General features: G+C 53.6%; 7 protein-coding genes across 7 annotated transcripts; 4 read left to right on the top strand and 3 right to left on the bottom strand.

Moving 5' to 3' along the window:
* Positions 1–1,904: 1,904 nt before the first annotated feature.
* On the bottom strand, positions 1,905–2,243 carry LMXM_17_0890 (conserved hypothetical protein; the record flags this gene model as incomplete). Its single annotated transcript, XM_003873906.1, has 1 exon — positions 1,905–2,243. The coding sequence occupies one exon, from the start codon at positions 2,241–2,243 to the stop codon at positions 1,905–1,907; it is 339 nt and encodes a 112-aa protein (XP_003873955.1).
* A 1,504-nt stretch (positions 2,244–3,747) lies between these two features.
* On the bottom strand, positions 3,748–5,430 carry LMXM_17_0880 (conserved hypothetical protein; the record flags this gene model as incomplete). The annotated part of the gene is made up of 1 exon (XM_003873905.1): positions 3,748–5,430. One exon carries the CDS (start codon positions 5,428–5,430, stop codon positions 3,748–3,750), a length of 1,683 nt encoding a protein of 560 aa, XP_003873954.1.
* A 2,575-nt stretch (positions 5,431–8,005) lies between these two features.
* LMXM_17_0870 (conserved hypothetical protein) lies at positions 8,006–9,340 on the bottom strand (the record flags this gene model as incomplete). Its single annotated transcript, XM_003873904.1, has 1 exon — positions 8,006–9,340. One exon carries the CDS (start codon positions 9,338–9,340, stop codon positions 8,006–8,008), a length of 1,335 nt encoding a protein of 444 aa, XP_003873953.1.
* A 1,589-nt stretch (positions 9,341–10,929) lies between these two features.
* LMXM_17_0860 (hypothetical protein, unknown function) lies at positions 10,930–11,373 on the top strand (the record flags this gene model as incomplete). The annotated part of the gene is made up of 1 exon (XM_003873903.1): positions 10,930–11,373. The coding sequence occupies one exon, from the start codon at positions 10,930–10,932 to the stop codon at positions 11,371–11,373; it is 444 nt and encodes a 147-aa protein (XP_003873952.1).
* A 972-nt stretch (positions 11,374–12,345) lies between these two features.
* On the top strand, positions 12,346–12,699 carry LMXM_17_0850 (conserved hypothetical protein; the record flags this gene model as incomplete). Its single annotated transcript, XM_003873902.1, has 1 exon — positions 12,346–12,699. The coding sequence occupies one exon, from the start codon at positions 12,346–12,348 to the stop codon at positions 12,697–12,699; it is 354 nt and encodes a 117-aa protein (XP_003873951.1).
* Positions 12,700–13,473: 774 nt separating this feature from the next.
* On the top strand, positions 13,474–15,045 carry LMXM_17_0840 (conserved hypothetical protein; the record flags this gene model as incomplete). The annotated part of the gene is made up of 1 exon (XM_003873901.1): positions 13,474–15,045. One exon carries the CDS (start codon positions 13,474–13,476, stop codon positions 15,043–15,045), a length of 1,572 nt encoding a protein of 523 aa, XP_003873950.1.
* An 819-nt stretch (positions 15,046–15,864) lies between these two features.
* On the top strand, positions 15,865–17,742 carry LMXM_17_0830 (conserved hypothetical protein; the record flags this gene model as incomplete). Its single annotated transcript, XM_003873900.1, has 1 exon — positions 15,865–17,742. One exon carries the CDS (start codon positions 15,865–15,867, stop codon positions 17,740–17,742), a length of 1,878 nt encoding a protein of 625 aa, XP_003873949.1.
* Between the last annotated feature and the right edge of the window lie 712 nt (positions 17,743–18,454).

The following is an 18,454-nucleotide window of genomic DNA, read 5'->3' as shown; positions in this document are numbered from 1 at the left end:
TCCGGCAATGGTGTGCGCGTGGGTGTGGATGAGCAAAAGAGGTCGAGGAAAAGTGTCTTTCTCTGCTCCTACTATGGTTGTAATACCGCCACCAAATGACCACACTTGTGCACGTGCCTGAATCCCTCGACGGGTGTGCGTGTGGGTGGGCAGGGGTGTACGCAGGCAGGTCGGTGCCGCTGCCACTCAGTTGCAACAGCAGACGCGATTCTGCGATACGCATGACAGAGGGCACGCGCATAGTGTGCGAGAGAGGAAGGAAGAGAGATGACAGTAAGAAAAGTGAAATGGGGGGAGGAGGAGGAGGAGGGGGGAGAATCATCACACATGCACACACACACACAGATATTGCCGCTCGGTGAAACTGTGCTGCTACAAAGAAGCGCTCATGCCACCAGAGCGAAATGAGGAGCTCCAATGGATTCGTCTTCCTCGCAGAAGTGCGTGTGTGCTTGATTCCCCGAGTGGCACACAGCCACATGCACATGAGCAGACAGGCCCGCCGAGTCCTTTTTTTGGGTGTATGTTTTTTTTTTCATTATTTTGTTGCCTGTGGTCTGTGCTGGCGAAAATTCCGTAATCGATGCTGTTCGTCGTCGTCAGCTGCCCCAAATCGCCGTGGCGGCGCATACGCCCCATCATTAAGTCACCCTCCACAAGGAAGAAAGAAAGATGACGAGAGGTACAGCGGCAAGACAAGAAGGAAAGGCGGAGAGGAAAGGAGAGGACAGGCAGAGAGCTCCGAAGAGGACACACCCAAAAACCACACAAGTAATACGGCAGATGAAGGGCATACACACATGCGTGCATACCATATATATATATCATATAATGCATATATAATATATATATATACACATATACATATGTTGGTATGGATGTATAGACAGCGCACAAGATGCGGGGAGGAGAGACATTAACGGGTCTTTCCAGGGGGTGGACTCCAAAAAAAAAACGAACAGAAAAGACATGCAGACAATGGAGGGAGAGCAACGTCGTTGTCGTCGTTGGGAGGGAGGGAGGGGGAAAGAAAGAGGGAGCTCGCGAAGGAGAGGACGAATGGAACAGGAGCACAGCACAAAGCGATGAACAGAACGCGCACTGGCCTCTGCACGCCTCATGTTACCCTCCCACTCACGCAGTCCCCGCCGCTACACGCACATCTACCACCACCACCTCCTCCTCCTCTCCTTAGTCCCCAGTCTTCGCACCACGTCTATAGACCAGCAATCCAGCGTAAGAGGGAGTAGAGGGGGCGTGGAAAGGAAAGAAAGCGAGAAGGCGGAGGAAGCAGACTATCCCCATGATGCGCTGGAGGCAAACGACCGAAGGACGGAAGAGACAGGAGAGGAGCAGGTGTGTGTGTGTAAAAGCAAGGAAGATGAAGGTAATACCATCTACTTAATATTTCAATCATCACCACAGCTCCTCTTTTCCCTTCCCCTCCCCCCGTGTTCCGAAACGACCTCCCGGTCTCATCAGCCTCCCCTCTCCCCTGCCTCCTCCTGCTGCCTCCATGGTTCACAGATATACTGAACACAGGGATCGAGGTAAAGCAAAGATGTGCGAAGAGGCAATAGCCAAAGTAACGCACACAAGAGGGAAAGGGGGAGAAGGGGGGGCGAAGAAATCGGCTCCGTCAACCGCACAAAGTGACACAAACCACCACAGCCACCACCACCACCTCACTCACTCCCCTTTGTCGATGATGGTCATGCGCGTGCCGGTTGCTTTGGGGTGTGTTTGTGTGTGCATGTGTGCGGTGCGTGCATGCACGCATCAGAATGCAAAAATGCGATGGCGAACCTCGTCCATGCGCGGGGCAGAAAAGAAGGGGGGAGAACGAGAGGCGTAAAAAAATAGTAACAATAGTAATAATAAACGAGACAGAGGGGGGCGTGTATCTACGCAGGAACAAGCTTGATGGTATGTGTGTTAGACTTCAGCGTCAACTTGCCTCCGTCATGCACTGTGTATGCCATGCCGTCCATGAATCCCTGGCTGAGGGCGTTCTCGATATTCATGAGGTCGTCGCTGCCCAACATCATCGTTGACACGAGAGTACCAGACAGCTTGCGGTTTCCGAGCTTCAACTGGCCGTTCATGAAGTTCGCCACTTTCGCGTGCATTTGGATGGTTCCGCTGTTCTCGCCGGGCTTGAACTCCACTGTCACACCCGCCGGTGCAGGCCTGCCGTTGACGGACAAGACCCTGTACTTGCCAATCAAGCTTTTCATTTCCATTTTCCCGAAGCGCAAAGAAAAAGCGGAAGAGAATATGGAAAGAGGGAGGGAGGCCCGAATGCGCAGAGTGTTCTCTGTAGAAAAACCCAACGGCCGAATGTTGTTGTGTGATGTTTCCTTCGTTGTCACGTCAAGCGGGCACTGCGTCGCGCTATGGGGTACGTTGTTTTCTTTCGTTTTCTCTCTCGTGTTGATGGTGAAAAGGCTTCAAGTGGCTTGTGGGACTGCTGGGCAGTCGTCGCGAGTGTGTGTGTGCGTATGACGCTCGTTAGGCAGACAGTGAGAGAGAGGGGTGCAAAGTGCGAGATGGAGCTTCTCGTCGTCAACGTGCGCACTCCTCTGCCATACAACATGAGTTTAGCTTCACTCTATCCAGCCCTGCCACAGGCCAGCCGTCGCATGGCGCGACGCAGCCCTAGACACACGCCGGTACAGCAATGCGCCAACTCAGCCATCGGAGTAAAGGCTCTGCCTCAACCGCTACCCACCCAACTCAGCTCCGCAGGTCGCCTCACAGCCGCTCCCGTCATGCCAGCCACCACCCCTGGTGCACCCCCCTCCCTCGCGGTTGCGCAGGCTCCCTCCACCAGTAGGCAGCGAGGGTCGGGTGACAGATGCCTTCGAGCCACGCTGGCACTCTGCTTGTCATGTCGGCGGAACAAGCGTGCTCGCAGTCGCAGGTCGCGCCGACGCCATCCACCACCTGACCGCCGACACGAGTAGCAATGTGTCGCTCTGACTTCACCACTTCGTCGGTGCTCGACCCTGTGGCCACCAGAGGTGGGTTCGGGATTTGGCAGGGGGATATAGAGGGACTGCCTGTCTCCCCCTCCCCCCCACACACAGTGTGGGGAATGGACCGAGACACAGCACTTTGATGCCTCTTGTCATTAAGGAGGAACAGGAAGAAGGGGGAGGGGGCAAAAGCCAGTGTCATGGATTCGTGGAAAGGTTCAAGGGGAAAGTAGAAGGCAACATGCAAAAGTGCTCCAGAAAAAGATGCAAGCAGCGCGGATGAGCGTGGGGACTGGGCACACGGCTTCTGTTCCCTCGCTACCATGTTCGCGTGTGCCTCTGTGTGTGTGTGTGTGCATCGTGAGCATCGAGACGGCAAAGGCAATCGAGCCAAAACGAAAAAAGAGAGAGGATTGTTCTGAAGAAAGCCAAGTCCATCGAAATCCAAGCACATGCCGGTACATCGGTGTGGCACGTGACGGAAGCGGGGGGAGGAGGGGGGAGGGAAAGGCAGAAAGAACAAAAAAAAGTTTGTGCTGGAGAAGTTCGACCTTTTGCGCTACGGGACCACACCGACACGCCGACACGATAGGTGAGGGGGAGCATGCGGGTCTGTGCGGCGGGTCATGCTGGAGAAGGTTGCCCAAGATGGCAACAACAGGGCCCCATGAAGAAGCGGAATCAAAGGCCTGAAAGCTGGAACAGGTCACGAGTGCCTCTCGGCACAGACTTTCGAGGCGCAAACTCCTAAAAAAGAAGTTCAAGAAAGCTAGGATTGACGAACCCAGCGGGCCACGCTGAGTGCCGCAGCCACACACGCTACAGCGCCAACACAGATGGGTACAGGCATCGAAGGAGCTGAGTAAGAGACGTCAGCCACACCTCCCGCTGGCACTTCTACATCCTTGTCTGCCCTTTCGTGTTTGCGCCGCTGGTCTGCAGTGAGCTGTCTATTAAGCAGTGGAAAGACGCGACGGCTTACGGCATCGTACGGCTGCAGTGACGCCACAGGTAGACGGGTGAGGCGGAAGAGAACACTGTACTCCTCGTCGCTGCTGCCGCGTGAGACGGCGGCAGCGCCAAGTGGCTCCTGAGTCCCTGGCGGGGCACAGGCACGCTGCCGCCCGACGGCGCACACGTCCATCCAGGTGACGTGACCGTCAAACGGCAACTGAGGGCTTACTGGGTGCACGTCTAGCAGCACACCCTTGACCACGTCGCGCTCAGAGGAGGGCACGTTCACGGCAACAGTGAGTGCTGCGTTTGGCGGAAGGGCCGTTTCACCGGGCACCGTGACGCCGTGGCAGGCTCGTTCAAGCTCACTGTAGAGAGTGGACAGGGTCTGCGAGAAAAGGCGCTGAACACGCTGCCCACGCTCTTCCAGCATGCTAGAGCCTTTCTCATCTGCAAAGAAGAGTGGTGCGACATCCACCTCTGCGCCGAGCTGCTCCACCAAGGAAAGCCTACCTTTAAAGAAGAAGCCGCGTACCATGACAGCGTGCTTCAGTCTATCCGGGTGAGCAAAGCTCAACGTGTCCCAGGCATCACCAGTGAGTCGAAAACTGTCTGCTACGGTGGCGTGGCTATCCATGTTGGCCAGTTTCTTTTTCTGCACCAGCGTGGAGACCTTCTCGTGAAGTTCGTCGCGCGTCATGGCAACAGCGCTGGTCAACTCAGCAAAGTAGCTATCGAGGACAGAGGCCACTGCGTAGCCTGCGTTGTCCGTGCTCAGCAGAGGAGGTGATTTGGAAAAGGGTTCCCAAGAAGCTCCCGCCATCTGTGATACACTCTTTTCAAACCCATCCATTATCGCCACGTCGTCCTCGATGGGAAGAATGCAAAGAGTACCGTTCCCAAAGCAGCAGTACCTCATGGTGGCGCTACAAGAAGGCGGTGTTCTCGCGTACACCTCCTCGAGCATTCTATCAAACTCGGTATCATATGCAGCACTTGGATGCTTCCATCCCTTCCAAACATCTGGCAGGCGCTTGAAGGCTGCCAGAGGCAGCGCTGCATCGGGTGCCCAGCACTGAAGCCATGGCGAGCCCTCTTCTTTCATACGTTGCGCCCACCACTGGCAGTCGGTACTGGCGTTCGTCGCTCCTACACCATCAGTTTGGTCACTGATCGTCACGTCACCACCTGAGAAGGCGGACAGACCCACACGCTTTCCTTCCGCTTGACGTCGCGCAAGATACTCGATAAATCTAGGGTCACGCAGAGAAGCCAGTTCGGTTTGGTTAGCAGAGGCACGCAAGTGCGAGAATTGCGCCTGCTCATAAATCTCGCGATGTACAAAGCTCCTCAGCCCATGCGTCAAGAGTTCTGCGTCAGCACGGTACTTGTAAAGAAGATCGCGAATATCGGTGGCATCGGCAACAAACGCTTCAACTGCGCTGTTAGTGCATGACGGCAGAACGCCAGGATTGTGCTCGCTAGACGGTGCTGTCATTGATCCAACTGGCCCCCGCGCGAATCCTTAACGCACGCCGATGAAAGCAAAGAACCCAACACAGCAAGATAGAGAGAGCGCATTGTTCTGGGTGTGGAAGAGCTTCACAGCGAGCCAGTCCTCTCACGATAAGAGGCACACAAAGGACAGTTCAGCTGTTCACAGAACTTGCCTTCGTAGCTTTCACGCACACACCGTCGTGACGACAGTGGTAGAAAATTAGTGGTATCAAAGAACGTCGATTATGTTTGGAGCAACGCCATTGAGAGACCGACAGAAGCATACAACGATGTTTTTCTTTTCCCTCTTTCAACGTATCATTCTGCTACGACCAGGTCAGCAAGTATGCGCATGCACAACCGCGGCTTATCTACCTCTGTTACACTGCAACTAAATCCTGGTCGTCTAGAACGAGCCTTCCTGGCGTTGAATCGGGTCAATGCGTCTGGCGGGCTCGTGTTCTTCCTCGTCCCTCTTCCGCATGCATTCTGCGCGATCGGCGACACAGACATGGATAGACTGCTTGACTTGACCCAAAGCGGGCCGTATCCAGGGCAATCCTCAAAGGCGGAAGCAGTGGCATCTGTCGTGCGGATAACAGAGGTTGGTTCAGGTGCATGCCAGATGCACTCAGGAAACTGGCCAGCTGCAGACCAGGACCTTCTGAGACCCGCTCCACACCCGGCGTGTATGCCGTTTTTCCCCATCATTTGCTTCAGGCCTTGGCATTCCATAATGTGGTGTGGAGACTCTCCGCATGGGGGTCTGGAGAACTCGATGATTTTGATTCGGGGTACTTTCCTCATGTTTCCAGCTTCTGCCTCACCACCACCCCCAGTAGGATGCAGGAGGTGCCGCGTGTTTTGCAAGCATGCACTGGTGAGCTGGTCATTATGGATCGCTTCTTCCAATATCTGTCAAACCGTCGACACCATGTGTAGTGAGACTTTGAAAATATTGTCATGACCGCACTTCTCTCTGGCACAGCGCCAGCCCAGACTTGTCAGCTGACACCAAGAGTCCCCAACCGTCCATGAGGAGAGCCTACAGGCTCTTGGCTTTCCCACAAAGAGTGGGCACTAGACCTTGATAACATAGTGAAGTGGCCGGCATCCTCAGGAAGGATACAATACTCCAAAAAAAAACGGCCATGTTACGAGCTGGCAAGTGTAGACAACATCTGAGATGAGAAACAATATGATCGTATGCGATTGCGCATTCGGCATGCATCACTTACGGATTGAACTGTACGGCCCCGATGACACCTCAGAAATGATCCCTTCGTGTACCGCGAGGTCGTCACATTCCTTCCGTGACAAAGAACTTTTGAAACCTCCCTCCTTTGTGCACCCCACCTTCTCCAAAACAGAGGTGCGGACCAAGTGTTGCTACGGCGAGTGCTATAAAGACGGAGGCGTGAAAGTCGTGCTTGCTCGGCGAGCAGCATGGCTTCGAGGGTGATTGATTGATTATGTCACCCTCAATGTGCACCTGGAGACTAAGCAGAAAAAAAGGAGCATGTTGCCGTTCCTTTTTTTTCGTCTCGTGTATGAATTTTAAAGCGGTGTTTTCCGTGGCTATGTCTTGCCTCGGTGGAACATCTAAAAAAAAGTCGCTTTTGAAATATCAAGGTACGTCATTTTGCCAAACCCGCAGCGTCAAAGAGGGAGAATGCTACCATGACAAATGAGGAGGGAAGTGCAAAAAGGAGTCATGTACTGCTTGCGTTAAGCGCACCGTGTACTGCTTTGTCCATTCGCCAGCCGGAAGAGTGGCCAAAGGTAAATAGAAAGCGAAGAGCGTAATAAAACATTAGTGCGAAACCCGGCCCTACGGCGCTGGTACGCCATCTCGATTCGCACACCGAGATAATGTGCTCAGGATGGCAATGCACATCAGCCAAATAATCTGGCAAAGGAAGCGCGCCTAAGAAACAGGTTAGCACAGCTCGCTCTACAACACCTTCGCGTTGCTATTTTGGGGGGACAATTTCACGAAGCCACTGAAAGGAAATAGGCATTCACAGAAAACATTCTGCAGGAGAGATTTCCTTCGCAGCACTATATCATGGCAGGGTGAGTTGTTTTTGCTGAAAGCCAATGTCCTAACGTATCATACTCTTACGCTTTTTGGAGGTAGAGGTCGTCGTCAACAAAGTGACCTGTACCAACAAGCAGCACGATATACAGAGCGTCTTGTACATAAACTCTACCAATAAAAACATGGAGAGCATATGCTCAAAGTGTGTATTGAGGAAAAATCAGAGAGGATGAATCAGTGGGACAATGAATTCGAGATACATGTCACCTGCCCGGACCACTTAGTTCGTGAACGAAATGAGAGCAAAATATACGGATGAATGAGCATCGAGAGTCAGATGAGTCTCTGCGCGAGAGGAAAAACAGCAAAGAAACGAAAACTTGAATTGTCTGTCCCTGACGACTAGGATAGCTCTAGGCGCACGCAAAAGATGGGTCCACATAATTCAAATCCATATCACACAGTTTTTTCTCTGGAAAATAGGAAGGAATAGGCTTTGAGCTCAAAAACAAAAAAAGCACTATGAAAGCAGCTTCTAAATGGGCTGAGCGTCGTACAGCACCCTGAAGCCATTCACATCACCCTGAATGAACATCTCCGTGGCCTGAGGATCCACGGTGACCTCAACAGCGTAGCGACCGTCATCATTTTTGTACATTTTGGCGTTGTCTAGAGCTTCTATCTTGGAGCGGGCGCCGAATGTGGCGTGCACGCGAATCCGGAGATCTTCTGTGTCGTTGTAAAACGCCCACTTCTTCTCGTGTTCGTTGACGATGCGGAATAGTAGACCGTTACCCTCAGCTTTGAAGCACTTGTTGCAATGCGTTCCCTTGTATGTTGGACCGCCGTGTTGCGCCGCCGGAGCCACCGCTTTCACCAAGACAAATTTACAATCCTGGTTCTTCAGCGTCAGCTCGTTGCCGTGGGAGATCGTCTCGAGGCCGTACTGAAAACCAACGTTGAAGGCGCCCTCCAGCTGCGACTCTTCCTCAGTTCCCACCATGCGAGTTGACATGAGGGGCTCTTCAGAGGACAAGACGTTCTGATTCAGGGCAGCAGTGCCGCGAATGCGATTAGCCACAACAATGGAGATTTCTACCTCGTTTGTGTTGACGGGCTTGAAAACGATGCTCGGCTGGTTGCGTGTGGGAACAGCAGCACCGTTGAACGACTTCAGCACATACTCACCCTCAAGGTCGCTCTGGCTAACAATCCGGCACAGCTGGATGTTGGCCTCGGAAGACTGCAGCAGAATCCCTGAATCGTTCGTGCAAACATGGAAGCCTTGTTGAAATCCCTCGCTGATCACCTTCTCCACCTGCATCGAGCTCTCGTCTGCTTTGCCCTGTGTTGTTGCAAGGTCACCGCGCAGAAGACCCGCATCGATCTGGCAGTTGCCCCGCAGGGAGTTCGCAATATTGGCAGTCACAAAGCTTCCACCGTTGCCGTCGGGAGTGAAGCTTATTGTCATCTCCTGATTCGGTGACTGGTCGTTGATCGCGATGATAGCGTGCTCACCGTTGAGATCCGAAAGCTTCCACGAGCGCTCGAAAACAAAAGAGCTGTTGGCGTTCTTGAGAAGAACCTGATTGATCTCAACCACCACATTGAATCCGTCAGCAAATCCCTTGCTCAGCGCCTGCTCCACCGACTCCTGAGCGGGACTGGCCTCGTTGCCTGTGGAATGCAGAGAGCCGACGATGTGGCAGTTTTCGTACTGGACCGTTCCGCGCAGATCATTTGCAACAGTGGCATGCGCTGTAAGTGTTTCCCCACAGCGGTGAATGGTCAGGGTCGCCTTTGCCGGCGTCACCTTTCCGTCGCAGTGGGAAAGAGTGTACCTTCCGCAAACGTCGTCAGCGGTGGTCATGGCTTCTTTGGTTTCTTCTCGCTCGGTATTTATATCTATAGTTGAATGCAACAGCTGTGACTGTGAAATAGTGTGTGTGTGTGTTTGCGCGTATATGTGTATGTGGAAATATAAGCTGCAAACAACTGAAAGAAAAAATATCAGATACGCAGAAACCTAAAACCAAACGAGTGGCTTTTCTTTCACGCGCAATAGTAAGGGTGACCGTGGGGAAAGGGGTAAAGATGCGGCGGTAAGAAAAGAAGATGGAGTAGCTGAGGAGGCAGCACACTTCTGGTCGCGATGGCACAAAGCTGAAAGAAAGCGTTCTCTAGCCTCCTTGTGGTTTGGTATTTTAAGTGTGTCCTTTTTCGCATAACGGCTTTTGATAATGTGTCCGTGGTCTACTTAGGAGGAGTGCTCCAGCGTAGGCAATGAAAGAAAAAATGGTCACCTTTCAGAAAATGCTTTTTTGGACCCGACGGAAAACGTGAGCTGAAGAAGGAAAATCACATCTTCTCAACTCTCATCCCTATACGCTTGACATGGCAATTGGACAAGAGACGCTGATTTACTCCCCCTCCCCTCCCACTCAAGATCACTGTTTGTCCTCAAGAGTGCAGGCATCAACTCCCAGCGTGGCGAAGTAAAAGATGCTCGTTGCATGCTTGACCTCCCTCATGCTCGGTGTTGGAAGGAGAAAGGCGCAGAACAGCCGTGCAACATTTCTACAACCACGTCAACTGCCAGTCTCTGCCTCCGCCTCCCTTTCGATGCCCCCCCCCCAGTTTGATTTAACCGGCTCAACCATAAGTGTGGTCACAGGCTTGTCATACAAGCACCTGTGCTAACTGGAGTCGATTCCACGCGACGATATGCTTCCGTTCCACCCCATCCCTGCAATTCATCATGTCTTCCAGCTGTGCACCTGATAACTTTGTTCTTTTCAAACCTTGCTGCGCTCTTGCCACTCCTGCGAACTCTATCTCTCATCACCGCTCGCCAGCAGGTCTTACCCCCTCCCCCGATAACCACCCACTGTCAAAGACACAGCTTTTAGGCGCAAGCACCGTTCGAGAGAGCTCTTGCGGCAAACACATCTCTTGACTTTCCGAACTGTCGCTTGCTTTTCACTCAAACAAAAGGAGTTCTTCGTGCGCGAACCGCAGCCTCATAATTGTAGTATTGCCGGCCACAAGAATGAGCTTGCAGTGCTCTTTTTCTTGAACGCACTTTGAAGCATGTTGAAAGTTTCTCAATTTGTGTGCACGACGCGCGGTCGCCCAATCTACGAACCCCACTTTGTGGAATGTCTCGCTACAGTCGTCGTGCTTCCGCGACAAATGGAATATAAATGTCCAAAGCCACACTCCTTATCGAAAGAAATACTGAGAGTGATGGTCTGTAACAGAGTCACACCGTACAGGATCTCCCTAAGTCACCTCTACTATTTGTGCACACCACCAATGTCCATTTGTCTTCGTTCCTCATGTAAGAACCGCTCTCCAACCTGCTCCTCACACTTTTTCTCCCTGTCCTCCTCTACTTTCTCTCCTCGTCGCTAAGACAGCATCACTCACCCTTCAGACTACAGACTAGTTTACTTTGCGATGTCGTTCAGTACCAAGTTCGCGATGTGGTGGGGGAGTATTACCACCAAGACCGAAAAGCTCTTCAACAAGGAAAAGGAACGTCTGGTCACCCACGAGTACTACGACAACCCGAACCCAATGTCCGCTCGGCCGAAGAGCATCCACTCGATTCGCGGTAGCATGCGAGAATCGGCAAGCTCCAAAGGCTTACAAAACAGTAATGACAACGCGAAACGCCCCAGGTCGTTTCGCCAGCAGGAGGCAAATCCGTCAGGGAATTATGCAGATCAGATGCCGATGGGCAGTAACCCGGGCTACGGCGGCGCGCGGCAGGCCCCTTGCATGCAAAACTACAACGATATGCAGCAGTACCCGCAGGGTCAACAGTACATGCCAGGCCCGCAGTATATACACCAGCAGCATCAGGGGCATTCAAATCAAGGGTACGATCAGGTCTACTAGCGGACGGAGTGCGCTCACGGAAAAGAGACCCATTCATACTTTTTTTTTACATCGTTTCTTTGATTATACATTTTGCTTCAGCTTTTGGAACTCATTGTTGGTACCGGTTGCACGCTGGAGTTGTAGTTTTATTGCTTGTGCTTGCCTGCGCCCAATCAAGGTGGTGCAATCAGCTGTCTCACTTTAGTTTTTCTTTTTACGTGTTTTTTCTCTTCTCTCTTCTCCCCTCATATTTCTTCCTCTTTTTTGCCCCTCTGTGAAAACCCACTCTTCATATATTACGAGGTTAGTGCCACCTACACTATTTTTTTAGACTGTCTCCGTCTCCTTTTTTGCCCATCTGCATGCATGCGTGATGGTTCTTCGTATGTTATGCAAAGGTGAGTACCATTCGGTCTTTCTATGCAATTCATGTGATGAGCTACATAGGTCACCTCGCCGGCGGTCATTAAGTGCAAAAGAACAGGGATGACCTGTACTGTATGCGCGAAGCAGTACATTCTCGGAGCTGCTGAGGGCTGTAGCAGGTAATCGTTGCGTGCTGAGCGTTTTTTTTTTCATCGTTGGCATGAATATATATCTATATATAGGTAGATATATATATATACTTCTTTTGCCCTCTTCTCCTTTTTACGCGGTCTACCTCCTTTTGGTTGTAAAAAAAACTATGTGTGTATCTCTTGAGAGAAAAAAGATATGGCAATAGAAGTATGACAAAACTGCATGTTATGGTCATCAGTGATGCCCGCAGCCTCCACCCCTAGTGAGGAACTGTGCTGGTGGGCGAACTCGTGGCGGTTCATTGACAGCAGCCATGCAAAACTGGTCCAAAGGCCGCAGCGATGCTGAAACTCATGTGATTCTGGCTTATATATTGACTTCTCTCCGCCCATCCTGTCATTTACCTTGTTCATATCATTTGCTTTTCTGCTGTCACTTAGAGTAGATCTAGTAGTTTTCCCGTCTTGTGCGATGGGTCGAGGCTTCGGGCGCGGAGCCAAGAGTGTTGCCATCGTCACACACGCTCAGGCTTGCAACGCTGGCAAGAAAACACCCAAAGGCCTCCGCGGTACCCGTCAACGCAAGCGTCAGAAGTTCCTCAATCGCAATAGCGAGCAGGTCCAACTAGAGGAGTCGCTAGGGCTCGCGAAGCCAGAGAAGCATGCCCCGAAGAATCTTGCACAGGAAATCGCCTCGGTTCAGTTCGCACACGTAGTAAATAAGCGTGAGAAGGGTCTCAAGCATCTCCGCAAGCAGATCATGGGTGCTGTGAAAGATGTTCGCCGACGCCACGCTGATAAAGCTCGCAGAAAGAGCAAAAGGTAGCGCCTTTAGATCGACTCCTCGCTGGCGTAGACCTATCTGATGTGGGCCGTAGCCATCAGCTCCTCGGCAGAGATTATATGTTGTTGTTTTTTTTTGCAGAACCCCGAGACGCCGTTTGCTGCTGAAAAGTATTCGGCAGCCTCTCATCCTCGTGCTCATTCTTGCTCTTCTCGCGTGTCGAAAGAAGCTAACGGGTAAACAGCGCGATGTCACGAGAAATTCCTGTGTCCTCGTCGTAAAGCAAAAAAAGGTGTAATGGTAAAATGTACTGTCGCGGCAGCAAGCAAAGCTCCATGCAAAACCTATTGAAATGCACATTTTTTCCCCGAAAAGCACCTTGTGATGCAGCCTTTTTTATTGTTATTTCTTTGGGTGGGCTTCTCGGCATAGTAGCTGCCTTAACCCTCACTTCTTTCGAGCGAGTTGGGTTGATAATAGCTTTGAGCCGCAGACGTTTCACCACCAACCTTCCTGTCATCGTGACAGGCTCTTTCCCCCTTTATTGTCGTAGCCAGGCTACCTTCTCAGCTTCGTCTTCTCCCCCCTTCTCATTACTTTTCACACACACACGCACACGTGCTTCAGAAAACTCTAGAAAGTGCACAGATGCAGCGGTGTCTACAACCCCTGTTTCACTCGAGGCGAAGTGAAGTGGGCTACGCCACAGCCGTCTTTCTGACGCTGCGTAAAGCGAGTACTCAGAGCACCAGCAGCAGCGGAGGTTGCATAGAAGATGAGGACCCTGCTGCAGTGATACGGCAGTTACAGGAAGATATGCAAAAGCGCGCTGCTGCAGAAGCGAAGGAAGCTCCTCCGGCACTGCCGCGCCGCTCCGGTAAAACCAATTTCTTCGACGAGCCGAACCCCTTGAGTAACGGCCCTGAAAAGCAGGGCAATGGTGCCGCGAGCACCAGCAATCGTGTTGGAAAGAAGGTTGACTCAAAGTTCGATGTGTCCGGTCAGGCGAACTTTGAGAGCCGATGCGACGCGGAAAAGGGTGCATCTAACCCGTTTCTTCAGAAGCTGTCGAAGATGGAGTCCGACTCGCGGTTGCCGTCGTTTCCGACCTACAACGCGGCAGCTGAGGAGCGACGCAAAAAGATCGAGGCCAAAATCAAAGCAGAGCGCTCTAAGATGCTGATCTTTCGCGATGTCGGGATGGATCTTGACAAGCCGATTCTCTCTCGCGATGTTTTTCTGGTACTGAAGTACTTCCGATACGGAATGGATTTCGCTGTAGACAATGAACTGGAGCGAATGCTGCGCTACTTCAACGAACACGCCACAAACGAGCTCAAGATCATTCAAGGTAGCAAGCTGATGCGTGGTCCACCGTTTCTGTCACGCAAGCGGCGCAGCGCGCCACGACAAAGGCCATCAACGTCTTCGTCGATCAAGCCTGCACCTTCTGCTGGAGCATCTGCGCAAGGCAATCTCGCGGAGCAGGGGGGTTCGACGGTAGCGCTGCATCAGCAGGGCCTGCAGTTCCAAACCAGCTCTGCGTTTCCTCACGTTCGTTGTGCACACATGCGTCAATTTTGCTCTCCCAAAACGTTCAGCGCAGCCGCCACATCGAAGCTGGCCACTCTTCTGTCTGTCGGCCATAGTCCATGGCCTTTTGCCTCGTATTTCCCGTCTACGACGGTGCAAGAGGCGAGAGGTAGCGCCGAAAAGTCCTACAACGCAAAGGCTAGTGAGTTGTTCACTACAGTGACACCCTCCATGTTTCGTCGGCCAGCGGTAGTCATTTTCTCCCAACTGGGGCAGAAGTTCGGCTCTCAGGCCGACATAGATTGGCGCCGGCTTGCATACGCCACGACCTGCCCAGGACTCCTGCCGTATATCTCCCCCCCAGCCCAAGGGGCGGACACAGCAGCGAGCAGCGCCACAGATGCGCAGTCGCTCTACGGTGTCTCCAGATCGGGCCTGACAGGGAAAGACGGCAGCGGTGCTCGTGCCGCCTCATCGTCGCGGTCGATGCCTATCGATGTGATTTCGCTGCGTAGCGCTGACGTCTACAAGTACCGCTGGGTGCAGCGTCTGTACGTGAGCCGATTCGCCAAATCACTTTCCCAAACAACAGTTTCTGCGTCTGGAGAGCAGCCCTCCATCGACGAGATCAAAAATGCCCTGATAGCCTCTTCCACATTTGTTGGCAGCCAGCTACTGGAGCCGTTCTACGCTACGCTGGGCTTGCGCAACTATCTTCTGCCGCATGTGATGCTGGTAGACCATGAAGGCGTCGTCCGGTGGCTCAGCGGTGGTCTCCCCGATGCGGATGAGAAGGCTGTGTTCCCTTCGCTTTTACGGCAGCTGGAGTCAGAGTACCTCAAGGCACCCAAGTAGATCGCGTTTATCTTCCAGTGCACGTCCCTCGTCTTTTTTCTTTCTCTCTCTGCATGTTTGCGTGTGTGTGTGTGTGTGCGACGCTGTATGTTTTTCAGCGCGGGCGTTGTTGTTGTTTTCTGTTTTTCGAGTTGTTGGCGTGCCGCAAGAGACACGCGGTGCTGCGTGAGAAAATCGAGATCCCTCCCCTCCCCCTCCCCTTCTATTGTGGGTCTCTACATTGTGGGCTACTGCATGGGTGCGGGGAGCGGGAGGGAGGGAATGCAAGGCATGTTGTTGATAGCCGTTTTTTTTTTGTGGTTGTTGCTCTTGTTGTGGTTGCCGTTTTCTTTCTTTGTGTGTATGTGTGTGTTTTCCTCCTAAAGCAGTTGTTCACATAACGAGTCTAACCCGATGAGGTCGGGCACCACCACCACCACCACCAAAAAAGAAACGAAAGGGAGAAGTGCCGGACGCAGACATTGTAGAAGAGAAAGAGTACCGCACGAGAGCACATGCAACATGGTGGGTCTAGCGTGGAGGTCGGTATTGATATCGTACCTTCTCTCCTATTCTTTCCCCACCCCACCTCACCTCCTGAGCTTGTGCCTAGCCGCAACTGACAGCAACACGCAGGGGTCTTCAGAGCATATAGGACAGTAGCATATTGCGAAAGCCGCTCACGCATCACTGCCACTCTTCCTCTCCCTCCCCCTCTCTACGCGCACGCGTTGCTCTCCTTCATGCCTCTGTGGCGGAAAAACGAAACCATCGTGCGCGTACGCAGTTACAGCGGCGCTGTCCCAACATGATCCATTCCCTGCTTCGTCAGAGGGCAATATGTCGCTAGCGCACAGAATCTTCGCCACACTGAAGGCGAGTGGGGATGGCACTTTCCCCAGCCCTGCAGCGCCGACGACAGGTCAGTCGGAAACAGCTGCGACCATGTCAGCGTCTCCGTCAGGCTCGTGGAATGAGCGCTTCTACCACATTGCGGTGCAAGGGTGCTGTCACGGAGAGCTCGACCGCATCTACGATTCCTGCAGCGAGCACGAGCGGAAAACTGGCAAGCGGATCGACGTGCTGCTCTGCTGTGGTGACTTCCAGGCCGTCCGCACGGCCAGGGACTTGGACAGCATGGCAGTGCCGGACAAGTACAAGGTACTCGGCGACTTCCACAAGTATTATGCCGACGTGTCGGGCGCGTCCACCGGACATAAGGCGCAAACATTGGCACCGTATCTGACCATCTTTGTAGGCGGCAACCACGAGAACTCTGACCTCCTGGCGCAGGAGAGTTACGGTGGCTTTGTGGCGCCGAACGTCTTCTATCTAGGTCATTCCTCTGTCGTCACCGTGGACGACTGTCTCACCATCGCAGGGCTTAGCGGCATCTTCAAGGATCCGGACTACGACCGCCCGTATCCACCCCGGCCGTACGCTGTGAATCCGATGGCCAAAAAGTCTGCCTATCACGTGCGGCGGATCGAGGTCGCGAAGTTGTACGCCTACCTGCGCGCCACCCAGAAAATACGCAGCAGCAGCACCATTGAGACGACCAAGACAACCTCAGCCACGTCGCCCGCGGCGTCGCCGCCGATGGTCGACCTCTTTCTCTCCCACGACTGGCCCGTTGGCATCACCGGCTACGGCGACGAGGCGCAGCTGCTGCGCTTTAAGCCATACTTCAAAGATGACATCCGCCGCCACGCCCTGGGCAACCCGCACACTATGCGCCTGCTGCAAGAGGCAAAGGCGTCCTACTGGTTTGCCGCGCACCTTCACTGCTACTTCGAAGCCACCGTCGAACATCCAAGCGCGGGCGCGACGGAAACGATGGCAGCGGCAGCGGCGGTGTCCACAAAGTTTGTGGCCCTGGACAAATGTGCGAAGGGGCACGGGTTTCTCACCTTCATCGACCTCCCACGTGTTCGTCGAGGGAGCTCTGGAATCTCGGCAGCGTCTGCAGGCAGCATGTTAGCCGCATCGTCGTCGGAAAGCCATCCACATGGCACGGCTACTGTGCTGGGTGCCTCACGTATTCGACGGGACCCGGTGTGGCTAGAAGTCCTTCGTGCCTCTCACCAGTTTGTTGCGGCGAACCGCACTGCCGAGGCAGGACTCGTCGGCGGCGGCTTCGACGTAGACAAGGCCGTGAAGGAGGTCGTTGCAAGTTGTCGGGGTGCCACGAGGCCCTCTGCTGCGGCGCTTCTCGCGCCGACAACAGAGACGCTGCTGGCGGCACTACAACTTTCCCCGGCACTTCCCCTTCAGCAGATGGCACCTGCAGCCGCATCGCCTGAGTCTCCCGGGAAAGGGGCTGACGGGAGGACGCCCCCATCGGCGACCAGGCGCGACGAAACTGTTTGGCAGAATCGAAACAGCACCCGAGGTATTGGTGGTGGTCTTCAGCCACACCACCCACGAGCACGCACAGAGGCGATGAGGACGTCTTTTGTCTCCACAGCGGCACCGAAGTCAAGCACTCCGCTGTGGTATACTGCAGACACACAGCCCTTGCAGCAACCGCCAACGAGCGCGCTGTGCATCTTTGAGGATGTCGGACCAACAGGCTGCTCCTCAGCTCCGTCTTCGACGTCAGGTATGGCAACTGGTCATGTCTCGCCTTCGTTTGCTTGTACCGACGGCGACGGCGGCGCACCACCGCGGGAATCGACAGCAACGACGCTGAGCTGGTTTGAAGACACAACGCAGTAGCAGCAGCCGTGACGACTGGTGGACGCAGGTGTGTGTATGTGTATGTGTGTATGTGTGGCGCTTCCTGACTTGTTCCCGCCCTCGCCCATCCCCCCCCTCTTCCACCAGAACAACGCGGTGGTGTTTACCGTCGCCGTCCTTCTTTTCGTCTTTGTTCGTTACCGGGGGGGGGGATGGGTACTCAGAGGGGGGAAAAGCTGCGGGCGGCGCATTGCCGTCGTGGCCAACTTGTGCACAGCCACCCCCCGTCCCAACCCGCCAGTGTGCCCAGAGCGGGTGGATGGAATGGACGGCCAAGCACGACAAGGGAGGACAAAAGAAAAACGTTTAACGCACCCATAAGACGGCCCAAGAGAGCCCGTTGAACAGAAAAAAAAGGCATGGGGGCGCACGTGGCCGTCACACGTATGGATACTGCAGGTGTCGCATGCGATGTTGGCGGAAGAGGGGGTAGGAGGAGGTCTTCCCCTTTCCCCACCCCACCACCCCATCTCCTTCCTGGCTTACTTGCTAGATGTCTACGTGTGTGTGTGTGTGTGTTGAAGGGCATGCGCAGGCACGTGATCCGTCTTCTATGATGACGCGACGCCCTCCCTCCCTCCCGAATACGCTTTCTCTCTCCTCCTCCTCTCATCTCCGTTTCCTGCACCTACGCACATACTCCACTCGACGTGGTCATGGGGGGCGGTGGTGATATAGTGGTGTACGAAAA

Source organism: Leishmania mexicana, chromosome 17 (assembly GCF_000234665.1).
Source record: "Leishmania mexicana MHOM/GT/2001/U1103 complete genome, chromosome 17".
NCBI lineage: Eukaryota > Euglenozoa > Kinetoplastea > Trypanosomatida > Trypanosomatidae > Leishmania > Leishmania mexicana.
Note: the sequence above shows the minus strand (reverse complement) of the source record. Positions and strands in the feature narration are given on the sequence as shown.